The sequence below is a fragment of the Amphibalanus amphitrite genome, unplaced genomic scaffold (assembly GCF_019059575.1).
Source record: "Amphibalanus amphitrite isolate SeventyFive unplaced genomic scaffold, NRLGWU_Aamphi_draft 001672F_arrow, whole genome shotgun sequence".
Lineage (NCBI taxonomy): Eukaryota > Metazoa > Arthropoda > Thecostraca > Balanomorpha > Balanidae > Amphibalanus > Amphibalanus amphitrite.
The window spans coordinates 33,545-56,842 of record NW_024883165.1 but is presented as its reverse complement, the minus strand read 5'-3'; the positions used below and the strand labels follow the sequence as shown (position 1 = coordinate 56,842).

General features: G+C 47.1%; 1 protein-coding gene across 1 annotated transcript in view; it reads right to left on the bottom strand.

The window, feature by feature from the left end:
• Nucleotides 1–19,052, bottom strand: part of LOC122374558 (serine/threonine-protein kinase/endoribonuclease IRE1-like) — a 48,770-nt gene extending 29,718 nt beyond the window's left edge. The window contains exons 1-5 of the mRNA XM_043353369.1: nt 18,969–19,052; nt 6,347–6,435; nt 6,032–6,123; nt 5,554–5,685; nt 4,040–4,233 (exon numbers count right to left, since the gene is read on the bottom strand). Of these exons, the coding sequence (XP_043209304.1) occupies nt 4,040–4,233; nt 5,554–5,685; nt 6,032–6,123; nt 6,347–6,403 (475 nt within the window). The 5' untranslated portion in view covers nt 6,404–6,435; nt 18,969–19,052. The remainder of the gene's footprint in view (nt 1–4,039; nt 4,234–5,553; nt 5,686–6,031; nt 6,124–6,346; nt 6,436–18,968) is intronic.
• Between the last annotated feature and the right edge of the window lie 4,246 nt (nt 19,053–23,298).

Below are 23,298 nucleotides of genomic sequence, written 5' to 3'. Positions count from 1 at the left end.
GAGAAGAAACGCTTCCTAGTGTCAGTCCTGGTAAAAACGGGAAATATTTTGTGTGTGTGTCCTCGTGTTCGTGTTTGCGGAGGTCGACTAAACACATCAATGGGCTCTATACAGGATTTTCCATTAAATATCTTCCAGCAGTGGATTAAGTCTGAGCGAAGGAGCCTGCCCTGTACTGAATACAAGTTAACCCGCGCCCGGCTGGGGGTCCTGGATTTCCACGCCCTGCTGGGGGGGGGGGGGTGTTTGAACACCCCCCCTTCTAACTCGGCTCCTGGGCCACGTAGCGATACGCGGAAGGCGGCGTTCGAAAGAGCGTCAAAAATAATGAGGAAATCACTTCGGTCAATTTTTTGGTCAGGTCAAAGGTCAGGTCACCAGAGGTCATTGAAGGCAAAATTTCGCCGATTTCCAGGTCGAATGTCGACAATTTCCAAGAAGCCAACGCATAACTCGGGAACCAATAGAGCTACAGCGCCGCGGAAAAGCGCATTCGATAGCCCTATTAACGCCCTTTCTGAGTAATTTTCTCAGATTTGGCCTAACGTCAACGTTTTGCCTGCAGGGGGCAAAAACTGCAAAAATAGTCTATTTTTTTCGGAAACAGTTTTTCTGCAATAACTTTTGACCCAAGCCTTGTACGAGCTTACTTTTACCGGCATTGTGTTCCTCTCGTCAAGACGCATCGAATGAACTATAACTTGACCTTGAAAGGTCAACTTGAAAATTTGACCTCAGGTCAAGGTCATGACCTGACCGGAAAGGGTCATGTTGCATATCAGTCGATCCGTATCGTCGAGCTGAACACATCTAAGGCGTTTTCATCGCTCTAGCATGCCTCTATCAAAAGTTATTTGCGAAAAACTGTTAGATACCATTTGTGACCTAAGATGACCTAAGGGCATAAACAGGGGTCACGGACACCATTTTCATGTTCAGTGTGTCTAAACCACTTGTAATTCAGTGTTTGGGAGTGTTTATAATGTCTTTCGTCAAAAAGAGGAGCATTTCAATTTTCTCCCATTGACTTATAATGGGGAGGTCGCAAAATTGACCTGACCTTAGGTCATCGATATCAAAATTCTGAGATATACATTTTGTACATGCTATTGCTCTTAGCAATCGCTGAAAGTTTCAAAGCGATCGGTCACTCGGTGTAGCTATGACAGACATTGAAACTTTTTATGAGGTGAGGTCACTTCAAGTGACCTGGTGACCTGACCTTGAATGACCTTGTTCTGAAATTTTTACAACATGTGTAGAATTGATGTATGATAAGGTGTACCAAAAACGGCGGCGCTCCGCGCCGCCGTTTTTGAGATATTCGCGAAAAAACACAAGGGGGGTGTTCAAACACCCCCCCCCCAGCAGGGCGCGGGTTAAGTGACCGTAATCTGTCAGAGTAGCTCTTGTTAGCAAGCCCATCAACTCGTTTAGTCCACCTACGCTGTACATTCTCTAGGAGACGCAAGTCTTCGATATAGCCCATGTTCCAGATACACGAACAGTATTCCATCAAGGGTCGAATGTGTGTGGTTAAAAGAAACATCATGAAGTCAGGTGAGCGACAGACCGTAGATTTTAGCAAGCTCTGGGCAAGGCCACCTGCCTTCTGAACAATTGTGTGCACATGTTCGTGAAATCTCAGGCGACAGTCAACAGTCACACCAAGATCAACATGACTCTTAGAGAAAGGGATTTGCTGGCCATCAAGGAAGTATCCCGGTAGGTCTATGTTAGGACTAGAGCCATTAAACCTTAAAGCAACACACTTCTTTGAGTTCATCTTTAGTCCCATGATGCTGCCGTTGAGTGTAGAGTGTCAATGTCTTTCTGGATCTGCTGTGTAGCAAGGGATGGAGAGGAGGAGGATGGATCATAGGGCACACAGGCATAAAGTTTAATGTCATCAGCGAATATTTTATAGTCACTTTTCAGTTGGGAGGCAACACTATTCACATACACAAGGAACAAGAGGGGTCCCAGAACACTTCCCTGAGGTACACCACTACTAACTGCACGGGGTTTGCTGAGACAGTCCTTCACACAGACCTGCATCAACCTACCCTGTAGGAAGGAGGATAACCAGTCAAGCAGACAACCCTGCAGTCCCAGTGATCGCAGTTTTACGAGCATGATCTCATGGTTAACTACATCAAAGGCCTTGCTAAAGTCAAAAAATATTATATCTACGACATGTCTAGCATCCACCATCTTTGAGACTGTGTTATACACTAATAATAGTTGGACCATTGTTGACCTGCCTGGTCTGAAACCGAATTGGTTGCTAGTTACAGGCCCATGTCACTCCACTTTTGATGACATCATAAGGGGGCCTCAGGACAATAATGCGCCATAATCGCTTCAAAGCTACTTGCCAACAGTTGCCATTTTTGAAAATATTATTTTGAAATAAAGTTCCAGGCAATAAAAATATTGTAATAAATCGATACCATATCTAGAACTTACTGAAAATGACTTATTCATAGTAAAAATATAAGCTCTATGCGTTTTTACGTTGCTTTCCTGCAACTGCAGAGGATTTTTAAATCCTCTATATCTTCAAAACTGGCCATTTCTTAGCATTGTTGCTTGTTATTGCTGCTCTTTTTTATCGCTAGAAAATTAGCTGGACTTTCCAATGACATCAACGGCTGAGCGATATGTGTAGAGTGTCGCCAACAATCTTCAAATGAAGTTAGTCATTTTTACGTTGTAAGGGAATGGAGTACCCCTTGCGAGCATCAGGGGTGACGTCACTCAGGATCTGTCTCTGATTGGTCGGCGGGGGAGTGACTGTACCTTCTATAGATGGCCTTGGCTAGTTAGTAGGAAGTTAGTTTCAAGGTAGTTTCTAAGTTTAGTACATATCAAGCGTTCCATAGTCTTACAGACAACCGAGGTCATGCTGATAGGCCGATAGTTCAGGGGGTCATATCTGTGGCCCTTTTTAAAGATAGGTTTTACAATAGACATTTTCCAGAGAGCTGGCAGCTTCCCTTCCTGCAGGGATTTCTGAAAGATCAAGTGCAAGGGATATGCCACCTCAGCAGCACAAGACTTCAGCACCAGTGGATGCAATCTGTCGGGCCCCATGGCAGAATGGGGGTCAAGCATCATCAGTGCCGATAGGACATCGTCCGTTGATAAATCAACACTGTTAAGCGTTCCATTGAACATCTGATGGGGAGCAGGGTTCCTTGGGCTGTTAGGAGAGTAAACAGAAACAAACGATGATGCGAACATTTCAGACATGGTTTGGGCATCGTCGCTCATTTCACCAGTCTTCATTCAGCATTAGGGGCCAACTGCTGGACAGCCAACCTTCTGAACCGACAAGACGAACACGATGCTGGCAAAATAAATGTCGTTTTTTTGTCAATAGTTATTACCGAACAAACTTTTTCGACGACTATTTTTTAGTTTTTGCCCTCGGAAGGCTAAACCGTCGACCGGAAGTGAAATATGATGGCAATAATCAGAAAGGCCCGTGAAAGAGCTATCGAAGTGCGTTTTCCTTGGCGCTGTAACACTATTGGCTTCCGACTTATTCGTCGGGTGTTTCGAAAACTGTTGAAATAGACCAAATTTGACCTTTGATCACCTCTTGTGACCTGACCTAAGAAATGACCCAAGTATTTCCGTCAGTGTTTTTAGCTCTTTCGCATGCCGCTTACCGCGTGTCCAAGAAGCCGAGTTTCACGGAATTTTAGAGCCCCCCCCCCTCCCCCAGCACGACATGGGAAGTGGACTTCAGACCACCAGCACGGAGCGGGTTAAGTGGATGTGCAACAAGAGCTCAAAAGCTCGCTAAAACTGTCTGCTTTAGAACATAGGTAAAATTATCATTACCTCTCAAGCCTGACTACATATCGCATTTTTACAAATAGTAAGTAACAATGGTCAGACGATCCGGATTTTTTTCAGATTTGACCGTCCTCGTCGCTTGCAACGGGCGTCGGGCAGCCACCATGTCATGCATTATTGTAATTTTTACGAAGGCTGGAGTTGAATTGCAAAGTAGTGATTAAAAACTCACCGATACTTTTCTCGTGCAGCCATTCAAGTGCATTGGATGAATCTCGGAGAATGCTGATCGCATCGAGATTATCAAGCTCGTCCATACCAGATTTGGCCACTTCCTGTTTCCTTTCCACGTAGTCTTCCACTGTACCCAGTGCCAACTCCATCGCAATATAGTAGAAGTTGGCAGTCCTTTGCGTTGTAAAGTATCTAAAGAATGAGTAGAAAAGGTCTTTCAGATTAAAGGGATATGTTCACCTTGAAAAAATAAAGTGGATGATTCCAGAACACTTGAAAATGGATAATAATACCTGAATAGGTGGTTGCATGCCATTGATTAGCCGAATTTTGATGAAAACAACGAATAACTACAATCAAAATGATGACGTATTTTATCGCAAAGACGTCATAAACAACACAAAGCCACCTGGTGTGAATATAGCGAACTACAAGTCGCTACAAGTTATGATGAACCATGTGCTACAGAGTTATGGCGCGTGAGTTTCGATAATTGCGCATGCGTTTTGAAGGTGTATTTCGTTTCGTTATCTACCTACCCTGTAAATTGACAGTTTTGTATATTAAATAGCTCATAAGATACAAGATAAAGTGACTTTACAATTGAATAGCATGTGGCGAATTTATTAGGCGGAACGGCTCACCTTAACTTGAAATCTAGTCCTTTCGTGGCAACGTCATACACATTTGGTCGAATCTGGTAAAGACCTTGGCGATCTGGTAAAAACCATCGAAATTGCTCTCTAGTGTTGTCAAATTATATTTTTGAGACGAATGGCTCCGGATTACGTGGTTTTAGCATAGTAACGAACAAAACTGCTATCTGAACTTCATTTCCCATGTTAGACATGAACATGTCCCTTTAACTTCGTCCTGTTGGCGGGGTGTTTAAACACCACCTTGTGGGTTTCCGCCAATACCTACAGTGCCCGATTTTTTTATTACAAAAGTCAAATAAATGCAAACGCAGTGAGCGAGCCGCTCTTATATGTATCTCTTGTACGGGTGGTACTGGCTACTTCTTTTGAGATGGATAATGGATATAATACGCATGGTCTCAACTTGCGACATCAACAAGACTGTGGTCAGGTGTCATTATCAGGGAACATACATTCTAAATTGGAGTGTTTTTTAATTGGTTCATTTTTCCCCATTGGGATAAACAATCATCAATCTAAGACACTCCAATTCAGGATGTATCTTCCCTAACAATGATCGTTGATCACAATCTCGTTGTTTTGTTCGCAAGTTGAGGACATGCGCATGATATCCAAATCAAAAGAAGTCGTCAGTAGCTCGAGTACAAGAGATAAGTATACAAGCAGGCTCCCTCAATGCGTTGACATTTTATTTGACCTTCTACATTTTTTTTTTTTTGCAGATATGTGCTTGTGTGCACAGACTTACTTATTGCAGATATGTGCACAGATATGTGCTTACGTACATGCATAAATATGCAAACCTTCAGATGCAGGTCAATTGAGTTTATTGTATTTGCTACAGCAGATTTACCTGATGACCTTCACATCATAGTCCTCGACTTTCAACAGGTTGTCGACTTCATTTTCTATCAGCAGTCGCTCCTCTTCGGTGCGGTAATGGATGCGCTTTATTGCCACTTCTTTCCGCTTGTCGCATTTTCCTCTGTACAGGGAAGAGTTGTAATACGGCGTCATATGTTAATGTGTCCAGCAAGGGTAACAGTGGAGAAAAGCAGCAGACTTAGCAAAAACAGATATGAAACCAGTGTAGGCGTTCATTGCATTTATGTAGCATTCAACACAAATCTGGTCCATGCGAGTACTCGCGAGTGATCTCCAAAAGCGACATTAGAATCGCCTATTTTTTAACCGGAAAACTCTAACTGGCTTATATAGCCTTGATATGAGCCGAGACCATGTAGGCCTAGAACAAGAAACGGCGCCATCAATGCCCCTAGCCGGTCGACATCAAAGCTGTAAGAAGCTCTATGACGGAAATTACTGCTTACCGAAAGACAGTAGATAAGGCACCCTTTCCCAAGAAGCCGCTTTGGGCGAACGTGATGCTCCCAATGGTGGTAACGTCTCCGTCGATTTTTTCCTGTCGAAATGTTTATTGAGGTGAAATGTCTTACATAGGCCATTTTTCATTCAATTTAAATATGTACGTCGACCGTTTTTTATGTAACTATTTACATTTTTTGTTAATGTTTCAATTATTTTGTATTTTATACGGAAGAATGAAAACAATGCCAGGTTCGTCAAATAGGGATGTTATGTTTTTACACACATTGCTCGCAAGCACAACGCACCCATTCACTTACATTGCTAGTGATAGGCAGGGTGTTCCTTTCTGAAGAAGGTTGGCCAGTTGTTGCCATGCTAGAATCTTCCCAGGAACTTGGGTATGATCCTGCAAAAGGAGTTTTTTAACATTATTTGTGAGCTTACATATAATTACTAGTATACATACACATTTGCTGTTGTAATGCAGGATTCTTTTACATAGACCAAGTGAATATGCACACCTACTCTATACCAAATCATATTATGTGTGTCACAGACAAGCTATAAAGTGAAGGCTGGACCTTGATTTTTTTCTGCGGTAGTTTTTTTTTTTATTGGTACTGCATAATGTAAGGAGTATTGATAAAATAGTTCTCAAGGGACCACTATGGTCCTAAATTGAGTCCTCAACGACCGATGTGGGGCCATCAGTGGCCGGCACTCATTCTCAGAGCTCCACGTGGTTATGCCTCAGGTACCTGCTTAGGGGTGCGTATTATTTAGGCCAGGGTTCGTAATGTCCAGGGCACAATGTGTCCAGTGCTCGAATTGGCCAGTGCCTTGAATTGGCCAGTGTTCACATTGTCCAGGGATTACATGGTCCAAAAGTGGCCAACTGGCAGATAGGGTAAATTCAAAGAGGCCAGGGTTCATAATGTCCAGGGCACGATGTGTCCAGTGTTCAAAATGGCCAGGGTTCATAATGTCCAGGGCACGATGTGTCTGTTGGGGAGCAGCGGCCGTTCGTATCGGCCGCCGGCAGCGTGCGCCGGCGCTGCAGCCTGCAGTCCCCGCCGGCTGGTGACGTATGTGACGTGGCGGCCGCTGATTGGTGGGCGGGCGCCCAGCCCCCCTATATAACGCGGCGCATCGCCGGCGGCGGCCCAGACCAATGTCTCCCCCTACATCCTATTATCCTCCCGGCTCTGAAATGGTCTTGTCAGACCGAAAGGGCCTAACCCAACAAAACAAACAAACAAAAACGGCGGCGGCAGTCGCTGAGCGGGTGGCTCGGCGGGTGGAGCTCGGGGCTGAGCGGTTGGCTCGCCAAGAGGAGCTCAGGGATGGGCTAGCGGACAAGAGGTCCGGCCCGATGGGCAGTCAGGGTATTAGCGTGTAATGAGCCGATGTGCACCGATCAATACATTAGATAGCTGAGCCGTGGTGTTTACCCGAGAATGCGTGTTCCGAACAACTGGCGCGGTCGGTAGGACGGTTCGGACACTAGCGGACACGCATTCGTTGGGTTGCACCATTTAAAGTAAATTTTTATTTTCATTTTATTTTGAATCGGCTCAGTAGAGTAACGTAACATGGAGAGAGAACTTTTACTTTTAGCTAGCTTTGAAAATTTCACGGGGGTAAATAACCAATCATGGGGTCGGTGGTACCGACGGTTTCGGGCGAAAACGATCGCGTTCTCCGAAGAAAATCGGATGCAGGGCCTGGTCAGCCTGCTGCAAGATGGAGCCCTGGACTATTTCGCCTCGCTGTCGGAGGAGGTCCAGAGCAACCTCAAGCAAACTGTGGCCGCACTGGAGGCCCGTTTCGGCACAGCGAAGAAGGCGATACAGGCGCACGCTGAGCTGGCAAACATCCGGCAGCAGCCCGGTGAGGCAACGCGCGACTTCGCCGACAGGGTGCGTCAGGTAGGCCAGGAGGCGTACCCAGGAGCGAAAGCCGGCGACCCGTCCGTGGAAGCGACCGTCGTCAGCCGCTTCATATGCGGCCTCCGTGAGGAGCAGCTGCGAGTGCGAGTGCTGACGAAGGACCCGGCCAGCCTCATCGAAGCCGTGAAGGTCGCCGACAAATTCGAAAGGCAGCAGGACGCACTCCGAGCAATGCGCCCGCCCAGCGAGGGCGAGGCGTTGGCGGTTCAAGACCGAGGCGCGCCCGGCACTGCGCGGCTGGACGCGCTGGAGAGGATAATTGGAGAGCTGCAGCGCGCTCTGCAAGCCCTTGAGACGGCGGGAAGGCGGGACGCCTACCGCACGGGGCACGGGACAGGGGCGAGGAGCCCCCAACGAGGGCCACCAAACCCGAACAGGCGGGGTAGAGGGCGCCGCTGTTTCTTTTGCAACAGCCCCGACCACTTGGTCCGCGACTGTCCGGCGCGGCACACACACGCAAACGAGCAGGTGGGGCGGTTTGTCACACCCAGTTATCAGCAGGCGGGCCTGGAGTGGGCGGAGCGCCCCCGTGGTCCGTCTGAGGAGGCCGGCGGACGGACGCCTTTCTGTCCCGGGTGCTGCCGTGGGGGTCAGCGATGGGTGGGACGCCCGCCTGCCCCGGCGATTGCGGCCGTAGGCACGCCCGATATCCCGTCGATGGAGGGCCCAACAGCACACATGGGGCACTTGCAGCGGGGAGGCACACAGGCAGCGGGGAGCGACCGTGAGTGGCAGCGGAGGGTGGCTGACCCACCTGCCCTCAACGGTACCCCTACGGCAGGGCAGCCCACACAATCGAGGGATTGTAGCGCGACAGGACAGCGGCAAGGGTGCCCTCCTACACCGTCGTTCGTGTGCACGATACGATCAGAGCCGGCGGGCAGCGAGGCTCCGCCCGCATCCCGACCTCAGCTCGACAAGCTCGGGCATCGCGAGCAGCTGGGGACCGCGAACTCCGGTTTGGTGAGGCGCTGCTCACAGGTTTGCGCGCGGGCAGCGGCCCTCGTGAGTTGTACCGCTCGGGCCGTCTTCAAGTCAGCAGGGTTGGACAAGTGGCGACACTGGCCAGCCCCAGTGGCCCCATGCGGGGACCCGGTCGAGCGCGACGGGTCCGGGACGAGCCAATGCGAGGGCGGGTCGCCCAGCATTGACATCGCAGGCCAATCTGACCGGCAGACTGCCCAGGCCAGCGGCGAGGTCATCTCGGCTGGCGATGTGGCGGGCGAAGAAGCACGCACCACCAGCCGTCCAAGTGTCGACGGCGACGCAGGGGACGCTAGTCCGGTGGAGTGGAGCGGCAAGCAGAAGGCGCAAGAAGAGAGCCCACCGCACAATCACGCCCGACAGCGCCTCAGCCATCGGACGCCTTGCAACACCTCGGTGCCGGAAGAGTGGGGCAGGGCCCTGGACTTGAGAGGCAAGAATGAACGAGCGGGGAGGCGGAAAAGGCCCACCCCACCTCCAAGGGCCCCGGTGCAGAACAAGCCGGCCACACGCCCCTTCGAGCCCGTAGCCGGTAACGAGCGCGACTTCCGAGCGGCAGCTGGAGGGCAGCCAATGTTCGGCCTGCGGCACAAGGGCCCGTGGGGTCACGGAAGAAGAGAAAGAAGAGGAGCCACCTACCGAGTGCGGGACGGCGTCGGTAAACCCAAGATGTGGCACCACGACCACCAGAAAGCGTGATGGACAGACGTGCGGTTTGCCACGAGAGGTGGCCGCCGCGTGGTGCGCGCGAATATACCCTATCTGCAGCCAGTTGGCCACATTTGGACCATGCAATCCCTGGACATTATGAACTCTGGCCCATTCAAGGCACTGGCCATTTTGACACTTGGCATAGCGTACCCTGGACATTATGAACCCTGGCCAGAATGAATGCTCCCCCCTGCTTAGTGCTAAGCCCGGCACCATTATCTCGAAAGCCAATGGTCGTATCGATCCCCGCGAGGCGGCGTTCGAAGGTCTCTATGAGACCTTCCCAAAGCACTCTTAAGATTTTAAGATTGAGGTCAACTTTCGGGTCAAGGTCAGGTCAAAGGTCAAATTTTGGGGTTTTGCATGATGAGGCTTACGGACAGCGGAATCGATAGCTCCTGCTCGAAACTCACCAAAAATGACTTCAAAGGCCTAGTGAAGATACCATGTGCGTAAAGGGGTCCAACTAAGCACAGGTCAAGCTCAGGTCAGGTCACGAAAGGTCACGGTTTTCACTTTCCACTACATGGGCATGCGACACATGTTTTATGGCCGTCACCGACGAAATGAACTGCCCTGTTGTTCTTCTCTTTCGTTTTACATTTGACAGCCACGCGTGAACTATCGCAGTACTGATCGTGCCCCGTGGGCCTGGACCAGCTCTTGTGTTAGTTTCTCGTCTCATGTTCTAATTGCCTACAATTTGTCACTCGCGCTATCGCTTCTCACTTGACGGCTGTTCGTGCTCGCCGCGCACCGTATCGTATAGCCGAACGTGCCGCGCGAGCCTGCTCTGACTTTTCTCACCACTTTCTAGTTTCGCTTTCTGAGTGCTTTTAGTTGTACAACCTAATTGTTCTCTTTGTGCCCGCGGCGGCTCCTCGAGTCGCTGCGGGCAGTCGTCTCTTGAACGCCACCGAGTGCAGTTCTCAGTGGCGGTGCGCGACTCCGCCGGCGCCCCGAGGTGCGCCGGTGCTGTGAACAGTGAACAGTGACGGGATCGTGCCACCGAGCACGATTCCGACGGCACCCTCCGTTCGCGGTGCCTACTGAACGACACTGAGCGCAGTGGCAGTGCGCGATTTCGCCGGCGCCCCGACCGGCGCGTGAATCCGACGGCGCCCCCGTCCGCGGCGGCGCCGGTGTGTCCGCCTCGGCGGACAACAGTGACCATCGACAGTGCTAGTGTGTTTTCTGGTCTAGCTGTCTACTCTGCGTTCTTCAATTTCACCCTCGTCTACCGTTCAACATCATCTATCGTTCGGAATTCTTCAATACATTCATCAAAATTCATCTACGTTTTTCCTCCGCTACAATAAATGTACCGGCCTCCACCAGAGGCACGACAAGGTCGGCGACATTTAATGGTCCTCCGGGCCGGATCAGGCCAGAAGAAAACAGAAGCGGAGGATACTTCATCGAAAATGGAAAAATAAGAAGGGAAACCGCAAAGTGAAGGCGCTATCGGCGGAGTTCCTGTCACGAAAGAAAGGGAAGAAACCATGGAGATTTCGACGCTCCAGCAGCCGCGCCCTGACTCACAGCTGGGTCACGGCCCAGCCCGCCGCGGTCGTCTCGAGTGAGCTCCAGTTCGTCAGCCTCCGGCGCATCCGCTGAGGCTCAGATCACGGCGCGAAAAAAGGCTCTGCATGTGAAACGGTTGGAAAAACGACTGGAGATGGAGCGACAGGGAGCGGAGCTGAAACAGCAACAAGAAGACGAGTTGATGCGGCAGCAAGAGAAGTTGAGGCGGCAGCAAGAGGAGATGAGGCGCCAAGAAGATGAAGTAAGAGGACGACGTGAGCTGCAAATCGCCAAAGCATGAAGCGGAACAAGCTGAGCTGGAGGCACAACTTCGAAGTCAGATCGCAGCTGATCAGCTGAACGCCGAAAGAAGGGATGACTTTTTGGGAGAGAATATCAACACCGATCCACCACAAGACGTAGAAGACGAGCGGGGGAGACAGCAGACAGTGGCGAGATTCCTACAACCTCAACTATCATTCAATGACCCCGTCCCAGCTAGCCCCCAACGGAGCAGGCAGTCATGGATCGATGAACTCCGTTTGCGAAAAGTATACCGAAACTCCAGCTTCCGGTGTACACAGGAGACTCCTCAGAATGGCCGCGGTGGATCGGCCTGTTCCACGCGCTCGTCCACATAGTCAACCATCGCTCAGTGATGCCGAGCGAACGGCCCATCTACAGGCAGCTGTGGCGGGAAAGGCGAGGCGGGCGATCGCGGGCATGCTGTATGACGGAGCTCTGTACAACCAAGCCCTCAGGACTTTACAAAACCGCTTTGACCAGAGTGGTGAGGTAATGCCAGAGGCACGACAAGGTCGGCGACAATGGCTTATTTTTCACGCCGAATCCGATGGTCATGGTTATATGTAACCCAAAGTCACTGTTCTGGTCATCAGCAAGCATAAAAAGTCGTTTATATTATACATCACCAAGAAAAAAGTCAATTTCACATTTTTTTTATTTTTGACATAAAAATGCACTTTTCTAGACGAGGTTTGTCCCAGGAATCTAATGCTGCCATTTGTTTTCACATGCGATGTTCAGAAATGGCTCAAACTCACGAAAATGCGTATGACGTCACCATGTCCTATACATGTTGGAGCTATTTTTTACAATTTGGGGGTAAAAAATCAAGATAGAAAGTTGAAATTTGAAACATGTAAGGTTCTAATAGAGTTCTATAACATATATTCCGGTTTTTTGAAAGTTTGAAAATTTTTGATTTTATTTGCTGTTTAAAAAAAAAATAGTCTTTATTAATTTTTAGGGGTCAAAAACGCACTTTATGGGAAAAGCGAGATAGCCATTTTAAAGAACTCATTGAGCTGCGTCTTTTCATGTCTTTAATTTGCAATTTGCTTAAATCCTTGATTTTTCGCGATTTTTCAAACATTTACCATTTTTTATAAAAAAAAAGCCATGTAGGTACATCAATAAAATCGATATATCTCAAAAAAGTTTTTGAAAAATTTACATATTAATTTGACAAAAGCCGTCAAATTGATGAAGGAGAAGGCATACGAAGTTTCAAGTTGATAGCGTAGGGCGTAAGCGGTTCGTGAGTTATCCGTGAAAAACGGAGGAGGGTCGGATCCGACCCCCCAGGCGGTCGCGGGTTAACCTTCCAGGCGGTAGGGGGCATTTCCCTCTTTAGTTTTTTTTCGATATATCTCCAGAACCGCTGCGCCGATCGTCACCAAACTTTCAGTACCCTCCCGGGAGTAGCTAATGCACATTGTGACCAAACAATTTTCCCAAAGCTATGATAGGTTGGCTGCAAATGACGTCAGAGTGACGTCATTTTTGTCATTTTCGACCAACCAAAGGTTTCGCGGGAAGAGCTGTCAGGCCTACAGCTTTGATGATGCAGAAAAAAATGTTAGAAACATAAAAGGTTTAGAATTACCAGCGCTACGATACTGCTATCTCGAAATTTTGAAAATTTTGGAATTTGACCCCCGCCCAAAAATCTTTTTTTTATATAATGGCCAAAAAAACCCAAAAGCGATTTTCGGAAAAAAAAACGGAATATATGTAATAGCCCCTAGTGACTTCTATTCACATACTAAATTGTAGATCGATACCTCTTTTTTTTTGACCAAGTTATAACGAACAAACTGTTCAAAATTGATGTCAAATTTTCAAACTCAATTTTTAGCAATTCTAGACCACGTAGCGCAAAACAAACATCACAATTAGACTCGCCGTGACAAGCTGCATCGAATCGATACCCATTTTATGCAAAACTATCAACTTCGCAATTTGACCTTTTTTGACCTGTCATTGATCTGCACCAGAAAGTGACCTAAACCGTGCTTGATGGTCTCATAACCAACACCATTAAGCTGGAAATGAAAAATTGGCCATAAAACATGCATTGCACAACCCTAGTAAAGTTGGGTTCATGTGCTGACTCTTGGTGACCTGACCTGTGACCTGACCTTGTATCATCAGTGACCTTCAATAGCAACATATGTAATAGGCAACTTACGCCTTATCGCTGATTTTCGACAAAATGCGTTTTATGACTCGATGTTGTAGCGCATTCCGTAGAATACCCGTGGACGGTCAAACATTTTATCTTTGACCTGACCTGTGACGTCATCGGTGACCCCAAAATCAACGAAATTAGGTTTCGCTCGACAAATTTGACAGGGCTTTCGAACGCTGTTCGAACTTTACGAATCCGTCCAGTAGTTTCGGAGATACAAGGGTGGCAAAAAATGCCCCCCACTGCGCGGAAGGTGGCCGAGAGGCCCATCGCCCCTGCCGGGTTAAGCTTTTTGGGCCTTATGTGTCCCCTCAAAGGAGGACTGCCTGAGGGTCCTTCAAGACTGGTGTGGGGTCCTTGCAGAGGCCGTCGTATGACCCTTAGAGACTGGCGTGGGGTTCTTAGAGGCCGACGTAGGATCATTGGACCTGCTTTGAATTGAGAGGCATAAGACAGGAGTCAATAAGCCCACTATTGAGTGATGCCAAATTTAGCGTACAGTTATCATCAAAACTAAAAAAGAAAAAAACACAGTTTGGGCGAGTTAACCCGCGCCCGGCTGGGGGTCCTGGATTTCCACGCCCTGCTGGGGGGGGGGTGTTTGAACACCCCCCCCCCTTCTAACTCGGCTCCTGGGCCACGTAGCGATACGCGGAAGTCGGCGTTCGAAAGAGCGTCAAAAATAATGACGAAATCACTTCGGTCAATTTTTTGGGTCAGGTCAAAGGTCAGGTCACCAGAGGTCATTGAAGGCAAAATTTCGCCGATTTCCAGGTCGAATGTCGACAGTTTCCAAGAAGCCAACGCATAACTCGGAAACCAATAGAGCTACAGCGCCGCGGAAAAGCGCATTCGATAGCCCTATTAACGTCCTTTCTGAGTAATTCTCTCAGATTTGACCTAACGTCAACGGTTTTGCCTGCAGGGGGCAAAAACTGCAAAAATAGCCGATTTTTTCGGAAACAGTTTTTCTGCAATAAATTTTGACCCAAGCCTTGTACGAGCTTACTTTTACCGGCATCGTGTTCCTCTCGTCAAGACGCATCGAATGAACTATAATTTGACCTTGAAAGGTCAACTTGAAAATTTGACCTCAGGTCAAGGTCATGACCTGACCGAAAAGGGTCATATTGCATATCAGTCGATCCGTATCGTCGAGCTGAACACATCTAAGGCGTTTTCATCGCTCTAGCATGCCTCTATCAAAAGTTATTTGCGAAAAACTGTTAGATACCATTCGTGACCTAAGATGACCTCAGGGCATAAATAGGGGTCACGGACACCATTTTCATGTTCAGTGTGTCTAAACCACTTGTAATTCAGTGTTTGGGAGTGTTTATAATGTCTTTCGTCCAAAAGAGGTGCATTTCAATTTTCTCCCATTGACTTATAATGGGGAGGTCGCAAAATTGACCTGACCTTAGGTCATCGATATCAAAATTCTGATATATACATTTTGTACATGCTATTGCTCTTAGCAATCACTGAAAGTTTCAAAGCGATCGGTCACTCGGTGTAGCTATGACAGACATTGAAACTTTTTATGAGGTGAGGTCACTTCAAGTGACCTGGTGACCTGACCTTGAATGACCTTGGTCTGAAATTTTCATAACATGTGTAGAATTGATGTATGATAAGGTGTACCAAAAACGGCGGCGCTCCGCGCCGCCGTTTTTGAGATATTTGCGAAAAACCACAGGGGGGGGTGTTCAAACACCCCCCCCCAGCAGGGCGCGGGTTAAAACATATACTAGAAGTGTACTTTCCCATAAAAAATCTACACTTGCTCCCGGTCAAGGGTCAGATCTTATTCCGTGTGTGTTGGTGAAAATTACTGGGACTATTTTAGTTGGAGGTTTTCCGCAAAGAAGTTACTGCAAGTGTAGAGAAAAGCTAAGTACACTGAAAAAAATAATGACACCTAAAAGGGGTGTTTTTTGAAGCGTACCAAAAACGCGCAGTTTTCTGGAGTCCGATTACACCCGGAATCAGACACTTTCAAGGGTATTATGACACTGGTTGAGGGTGTATTTTTATACCGTACGGCGTCAAATGATTCCCGGAATCATACGCCTTATGGAATAAAAATACACCCCAAATCAGAGTCATAATACTCTAGGAAGTGTCTGATTCCGGGTGTAATCTGACTCCTGGAAACTGCGCGTTTTTGGTACGCTTCAAAAAACACCCCTTTTAGGTGTCACTTCAGGGAGTAATCGGATTTTGAGGGTGTATTTTGATCCCACACGGTGTATGATTCCGGGAATCATTTGACGACATGTGGTATAAAATACACTCCCAACCAGAGTCAGATTACCTCGGGGGGTGTCTGATTCCGGGTGTAATCGGACTCCTGGAAACTGCGCGTTTTTGGTACGCTTCAAAAAACACCCCTCGTAGGTGTCACCTCAACGGTGTCAAATGACTCTTGGGATGGTTTTTCTATACCGGTTCAGAGCCTGTTCCTGTTAGCGTCATACATCAGCTAATATCAATATTACCGGTACTATTGGTCTCCTATATAAGAAATACCGGTAATATTCGAGTGCGGGGATTGGGTTGTGTGCACGGGTGAGGGATGCACTCGAACCGAGCTGCGGCGAGGGTATAAAGGGTATATTCATCGCATCAGAAAAACAGGTCGCCTGGGCCCTTATCTTGAGACCAATAGTATGGTACAACTAACCAACATACACATGGGTATGTTCTGCTTCTGAAGCTTATAGGAATGATTAGCCAGACTGCAACGAGACTTTAAATGTAGCTTACAATTGTCTTCACCCTTGCAGCTACAATTTTATCTATTGACGATGACGTCTTCTTTTCAATCAGTCTTTATACCAGATATTGTCAAATGATTCTCGGAATCAAACACCTTATGGGATCAAAATACACTCTCCAACAGAGTCATAATTGCAGTTGTTAACCACGTGACGCAAATTAACAATACATGCATGTCATTCTTTATTTTATATGCAACAATAAATTCCAAAACATTTGGGCACGAAATGTATGGCGAAATCTAATGAAAACTTATCGTAAGGCTCATGGGTCCGTGACTCCATTCACCGTAAGGAATTACTCACATTTCAACAATGTTCCATCAACCGGTGATTATTGCTACTTACTTAGGTAGAGTTATTCTGCAGCTTAATGACATAAAAACTTACCTCAGTCTCCATGGTGCGTTGCTATCTTGTCCTACTTCAAAATTTCGCCGAGTGCAGGGCGCCTCGTTGTTTAAATACGCATGTTGAGCAAACTACAAATAATATCTGAAGTTTATCGTTAAAGCACTATTACTTGAAGTAAATCTACACTTTAAACAACGTTTGACGACATTAAAAGCGCGTTAATTCAAATGAGTTCCTCTCCCTGCTCACACCACACGCACCCACGTGGGCACACTTCCGGCAACTGAAGTCAACGGCTTTCCTAACGGTTTTCCTGCAAGGTCGAGCTATTTCATTTTCGTGGCAGACCGGCATGGCTAGAACACAAATGACGTCACACGACAATGCAGCTCGCTGATTGGCCGGGCATTGACTCAAACCACTGGACCTGAGCTGTGGTTCGCACCAGGGTTACAGAGTCAGAGTCAGAGTCGGGTGGAGTTGACAGTTGTGGCCGGAGTCAGAGTCGGAGTCGACGGCGACTTTGGAAGCCGGAGCTGGAGTCGGAGTCTGGGTCACCGAAAATCAATTGATACCGCAGCGTATCCGGACAAATCTTTGCATGGCATTTCTTCGTCGCGCAATTCTTCGTCCGCAAAACTTCGTCCGCTCATTTCTTCGTCCGCGCATTTCTTCGTCTCCGCCTTTCTTCGTCTTGCATTTCTTCGTCTTGCATTTTTCGTCTGGCATTTCTTCGTCCGAGCATTTCTTCGTCTCCGCATTTCTTCGTCCGCGCATTTCTTTGTCTCGCATTTCTTCGTTTCGCATTTCTTCGTCTCGCATTTCTTCGTCTCGCATTTCTTCGTCTCGCATGTCTTCGTCTTGCATGTCTTCGTCTTGCATGTCTTCGTCTTGCATGTCTTCGTCTCGCATTTCTTCGTCTCGCATTTCTTCGTCTCCGTATTTTTTCGTCTCGCATTTCTTCGTCCGCACATTTCTTCGTTTCCGCATTTCTTCGTCTCGCATTTTTTTTCGCAAATCTTCGTCCGCAAATTGACAGTGCAGCCTGCTGATTGGGCTATTGCCTATTTCATCTTCGTAGCGGACAAGCCATGGCTAGCTCACACATGACGTCACTCGGGGCATTGATTCAAACCACTGAACCTACACCAGGGTTACGGAGTCAGAGTCGGAGTCCGTTGGGGTCCGACAAATAGGGTAGTCGGAGTCGGTTGGAAACGACAGTTCTGGCCGTAGTCGGAGTCGGAGTCGATATTGGAAGCCGGAGCTGGATTCGGAGTCTGATTCACCGAAAATCTCTTGACTCTGCAGTGTTGGTTCCTATTGCAGAGTCAAGAGATGGTGGTATACCACCAGTGACGTCAAAACAATTTCTGTAATAATTTAGTGTTTTTTGATACTATCATGTGGAGTTTTTGAACCCTATGGGTGTCGTTTCACTCAGTTGAGCGTTTTCGTAATCCGTGACTCGCTTATTAGGTGTAATTTGACCCTCAGTGGTGCCATAATATTCCGGTGTCATTTGAACCCAATGGGGCTGAAATGACACCGGAATATTATGACACTACCGAGGGTCAAATTACACTCAATAAGTCATTTGAACGGAATATTATGACACCACTGAGGATGAAATTACACCTAATAAGGGAGTCACGGATTGCGAAAACGCTCAACTGTGTGAAATGACACCTATAGGATATAAAAACTCCTCACGATAGCGTCAAAAACGCTTAGATGTGTTATTTTACACTGACACCGTGCAGGATCTTTTGACACGACACCTAAAATGGGAGTCAAAATTTTGGGAGTCAAATGACCCTTGGGTATGTGATTCTGACCGAGATCAATTTACACTAAAAAACGGTGTATGGACACTGTTTTTCAGAATCGGATTACACCATGGGTGTCAGTTGATTCCCAAATAGGGGATCGTGATTCCCGGGGGGAGTAATTATTTTTCTCCGTGTAGATAATTAAAAAAAGAATCCTGATCTTAATGTGTAGAACTGCCTCGAGATCTATCTAGTTTTATCCAATGATAACTAAATTCACAACTGAGCTAACACGGATTCCCGATGATATTGTTGATGGTAACTCAATTGCTAATCATTACCTTCTAAAAATGATATAATGAATCACTTACCCAGCCTCAGGCACGAAGCAGATAGCTAAGTCAGTCTCCAGCAGACCACTAAGACAAATTCCCTCGATGGGTACAGTCACAGCGTCTGAGGAAAAGTGCCCCACCCGAGAGGCCCTTACCGTTCACCAATGCACTGCTCTGTTAGCACAGTTGCATTTGATAGTCGCTATCAGCTCTGGTCAATCTATATCAGCGCCGTGCAACAGTGGGCATGGGCAGACGATGTGGTATGAACATGATAAGCTGTGGAGTGGTCTAGAGAGTTGATCAGTGGTGGCGGATTCCATTTTGGCGTGGGAGGGGGGCAACAGCTCAGACGAGATGATGTCATAGCCGGATCCAGAAAGGCGGTTTGGACGATGCGGAAACATACCCATAAAAAATTGTCTCCAAAATCCGAAATACCCTCGGATTTTGATTGTTTTCATACCTAGTGCTGAGCAGTTAAAAGCAAAAACAGAACTTATAAAAGTCTTATCACCTGTAAGAAAACATGTTTTTGACGATTTTGGGCGTTGCGAGGGGGCGAGTATTTGCCTTAAATGTCCGCTCCCTGGATCCGGCAGTGGACGATGTCACTATATTCGTTTTGCTGTAATAGAAAACGTTCCGATGGGAAAAAATTGTGCCAGATGCCGATCGGATATCAGATGTTGAAGAGCGGTGCTAAACTTTGGGAAACAGGTGAGCGCTATTCTTCAATAAGGTAATTCGGTACCATTGCCTCTGTTCATTTTACATTTGATTTCCGTTCAACGTTCCCTTGAGAAGAAGTTCTGAGACAGATATCAACTGAAGCTAGCCCACAACGGGAGAAGACCGCTTTCCAAACATTCAGAGACAGACGTTCGCAAATGCAAGTGCAAATTCGCGTCATAGACTTGACATGTATAAATGGACAATGCGAAATCGGACGGCAGACAACGGTGGCATGCATATGATAAGCTGTGGAGTGGTCTAGAGAAGTGATAGCAGATAACTTATCATTTGGCAAATATCAGAGACCATGGATCAGCGCCGTGGAGTCGGAGTCGGAGTCGGAGTCGGAGTTGGTTACAGTCGGAGTCGGAGTCGGAGTCGGAGTCGGAGTCGGTTACAGTCGGAGTCGGAGTCGGAGTCGCTCCGAGTTGGAGTCGACACTTCTGGCCGAAAACGGAGTGGAAGTCGACACTGCTTTCAACCCTTCCCAGCTAATACTCAGTACAAAAACGCAAAATATAGATGCTTATTGTTGAACCCGCGAACGCCTGAGGGGAGGGGGTCGGATCCGACCCCCTCCATTTTTCTTGAATAACTTTCATGAACGCTATGAACTTGAAACTTGGCATACCTTCTCCCCCATCAATTTGACGTTCCCTCTGTAATTTTTCAGATTTTTTTCCTTTTTTTAGATATATCGATTTTAGTGATGTAACTACATGGCGTTTTCAGTAAAAAATGGCAAATGTTTAAAAAATCGCCAAAAAATTAGGGTTTAAAGCAAATTGCAAATTAAGGACATCAATAGACGCAGATCAACGAGTTCTTTAAAATGACTATCTCGGATTTTCCATAAAATGCGTTTTTCACCCCTAAAAATTCAAATAACTATATTTTTTTGAAAACAGCTAATAAAATCCCAAATTTTGAGAATTTCCAAAAAAAAAAAACGGAATACATGTTATAGAACTCTATTAGAACATTAGATGTCCCAAATTTCAGCTTTCTATCTTGATTTTTGACCCCCAAATTGTAAAAAATAGCTCCAACATGCATAGGGCATGGTGACGTCATTAGCATTTTCGTGAATTAGAGGCACTTCTGAACATCACGTGTGAAAACAAATGGCACCAATAGATTCCTGAATAGAAATGAATAGAAAGCTCGTCTAGAAAAGTGCATTTTTATGTCAAAAATAAAAAGTTGAAAAATTGACATTTTTTTTCTTAGCCCTCGTTTAGCCCTCGCCGGCCGAGGGGGGGGGGGCGGGTGCCGCCCCCCCCCATAGGGTTTTTTCGCGATAGCTCCGAACACGCTGGCGATAGAGAGCTGAAACTTGGCATACCTGACCTTTGATCCAAGCCGAATCTTTTGACACCAACCGCATTTTTGGGTCAGATCAGGTCACTGACCTATGACGTCATAAGTGAACCTCTGCACGGTCTTCAGATGTCGCAACTTCGCAACGCCCTCACCGCCAGAGGAGATGTCACAGGGAAATGAAACTTGCAGGATCTAGTATCCATTATGAGTCCCACATTTTGTATATCTCGGATTTTTCCTAAAGGTCATATGAGGTCAGGTCATTTTCGTGACCTCACCAATATAAGTCAATGGGGAAAAATGAAAACTGCTATTCTGGCGCCGGGAACGATTTCCAACTATCTCAAGCACACAGAATCGTGATTTGATGCACTCCTTGCAAGGTTAGATGCGTCACTTTTGCAATGTTGACCTTGCGTGACGTCATTTATGACGTCAGCAAGGTCATATTAGTTTTTCGTCAATAACTCTTGATCAAATTGAGCTAGCGAGTCGGGAAAGCCACCAATGGACTCAGGAAGGCCTGCCGAATCGAATGATATGCGACATGACCTCTTTCGACCAACTTCGTGACCTGGGGGTGCTGACCTGACCTTGACCTGAGGTCAACACCCCAAGTTGACCTGACCCGGACAAAAAGTATATCATTCGACGCGCCTGAGCGAGGCGAACACGATGCTGCCAAAATCGGCGCTCTGCGGCCGTTTTTTGCGAAGTTATTCACCAAAAACTGAACCGTACCTTGGGGCACTTGACCTGACCTCAAAGGTCACCGGTTGACCTAGGACCTTAAAATCGGGTACCAATCTCTGCGTCTCGTAACGGCGCACACGCTCGTTTTTTCCGCGACGCGCTAGCTCCACCAGGGGCGAAACGGCGAGGGGGGGGTCGTACCCGCCCCCCCCCCCTCGGCCGGCGCGTATGTAGAAAACCAATAGGTCCGGCGAGGGTTAGTAATGTATGGTATAAACGATTTTCATGGTGTGTCAAAAGTGGAAATAGCCGGTGTGCCGTCTGGCAACCCGGCATCCCGCCGCCATAGGGAAATTCATGCTTTTTGTCGCTTTTTCGCTCCCAATGAGTCACTTGATCTAATTAGAGCTTAACCCGCGCCCCAGTGGCGGTCTCCGCCAACTTCGCCCTAGTGGGGGGGGGGGGCATATGTTACCACCCACCTCTAACTCAAAAACTAAGAAGGCTAGAAAGACGCGGTAAAAAAGCAGTCGATAGCTCTTGATGCGTACGTTTGAAAGTATTTCGGTCATTTTTCATCTTAGAGCAATATTGGGGTCACCAGAGGTCATCAAAGGTCAAAATTTGCGAATTGCCATTATAGTTTTCAGAAAACATGCCATTATCTCAGGAACTATGATAGCTAGAAAAACGCTGGGAAAAGCAATCGATAGCTTTTGAACTCTTCTTTTGATAAGGTTATTATCAAAAATGACCTCAGGTCAACGGTTTAGCCTCCAGAGGGCAAAAACTCCAAAAATAGCAGTTTTTAAGAAAAGTGTTTTTCGACAATAACTTCTGACTAAAAAAAAAGTTGGGTCATTTCTAATGCCAGAATCGTGTTCCTCTCGCCGAGACGCGTCGAATGAACTATAATTTGACCTTGAAAGGTCAACTTCAAAATTTGACCTCAGGTCAAGGTCATGACCTGACCGGAAAAAGTCATGTTGCATATCAGTCGATGCGTCTCGGCAAGACAAACACAATGAGGTCAATCGCAGCGTTCTATCTCTTTCCAATCGAGAGTTATTGGCAAAAAACTGTTTGTAGCCTCAAATGACCTCGGATGACCTTTCAAGAGGCTATCAGCAAAAAAGACACCTTGGTCGTCACGGGTGGTCCAAATCATTGTTATCCTGAAATATTTGGACTGTTCCTATGCGTACACACCGATCTAGAGGCATTTTCGTTTTTCTCCATTGACTTATAATGGAAAGGTCACGCCACTGACCTGACCTTAGGTCACGCATATAAAAAATCCGAGATATACAAATTGTAGGCATCCATAACATCATGTAATCCACCAAGTTTGAAACCTCTCTGACAAACACTGCAGGCTGGACATGATTGCAAACTTTTTTAGGCTTGGTCAGTTAACTTGACCTAGTGACCTGACCTGACATGACCTGGGGTCAAAAAATTCACACATTGTCCAAAATTGATGTACCAAAAGCTACCCCAAGCGGCGCGGCGCTACGCGCCGCGTTTTTTTTATTTATACAAAAAAAAAAACGCGACAGGGTGGTAACATATGCCCCCCCCCCACTGGGGCGAAGGTTAACTAGGAACGAGGCGG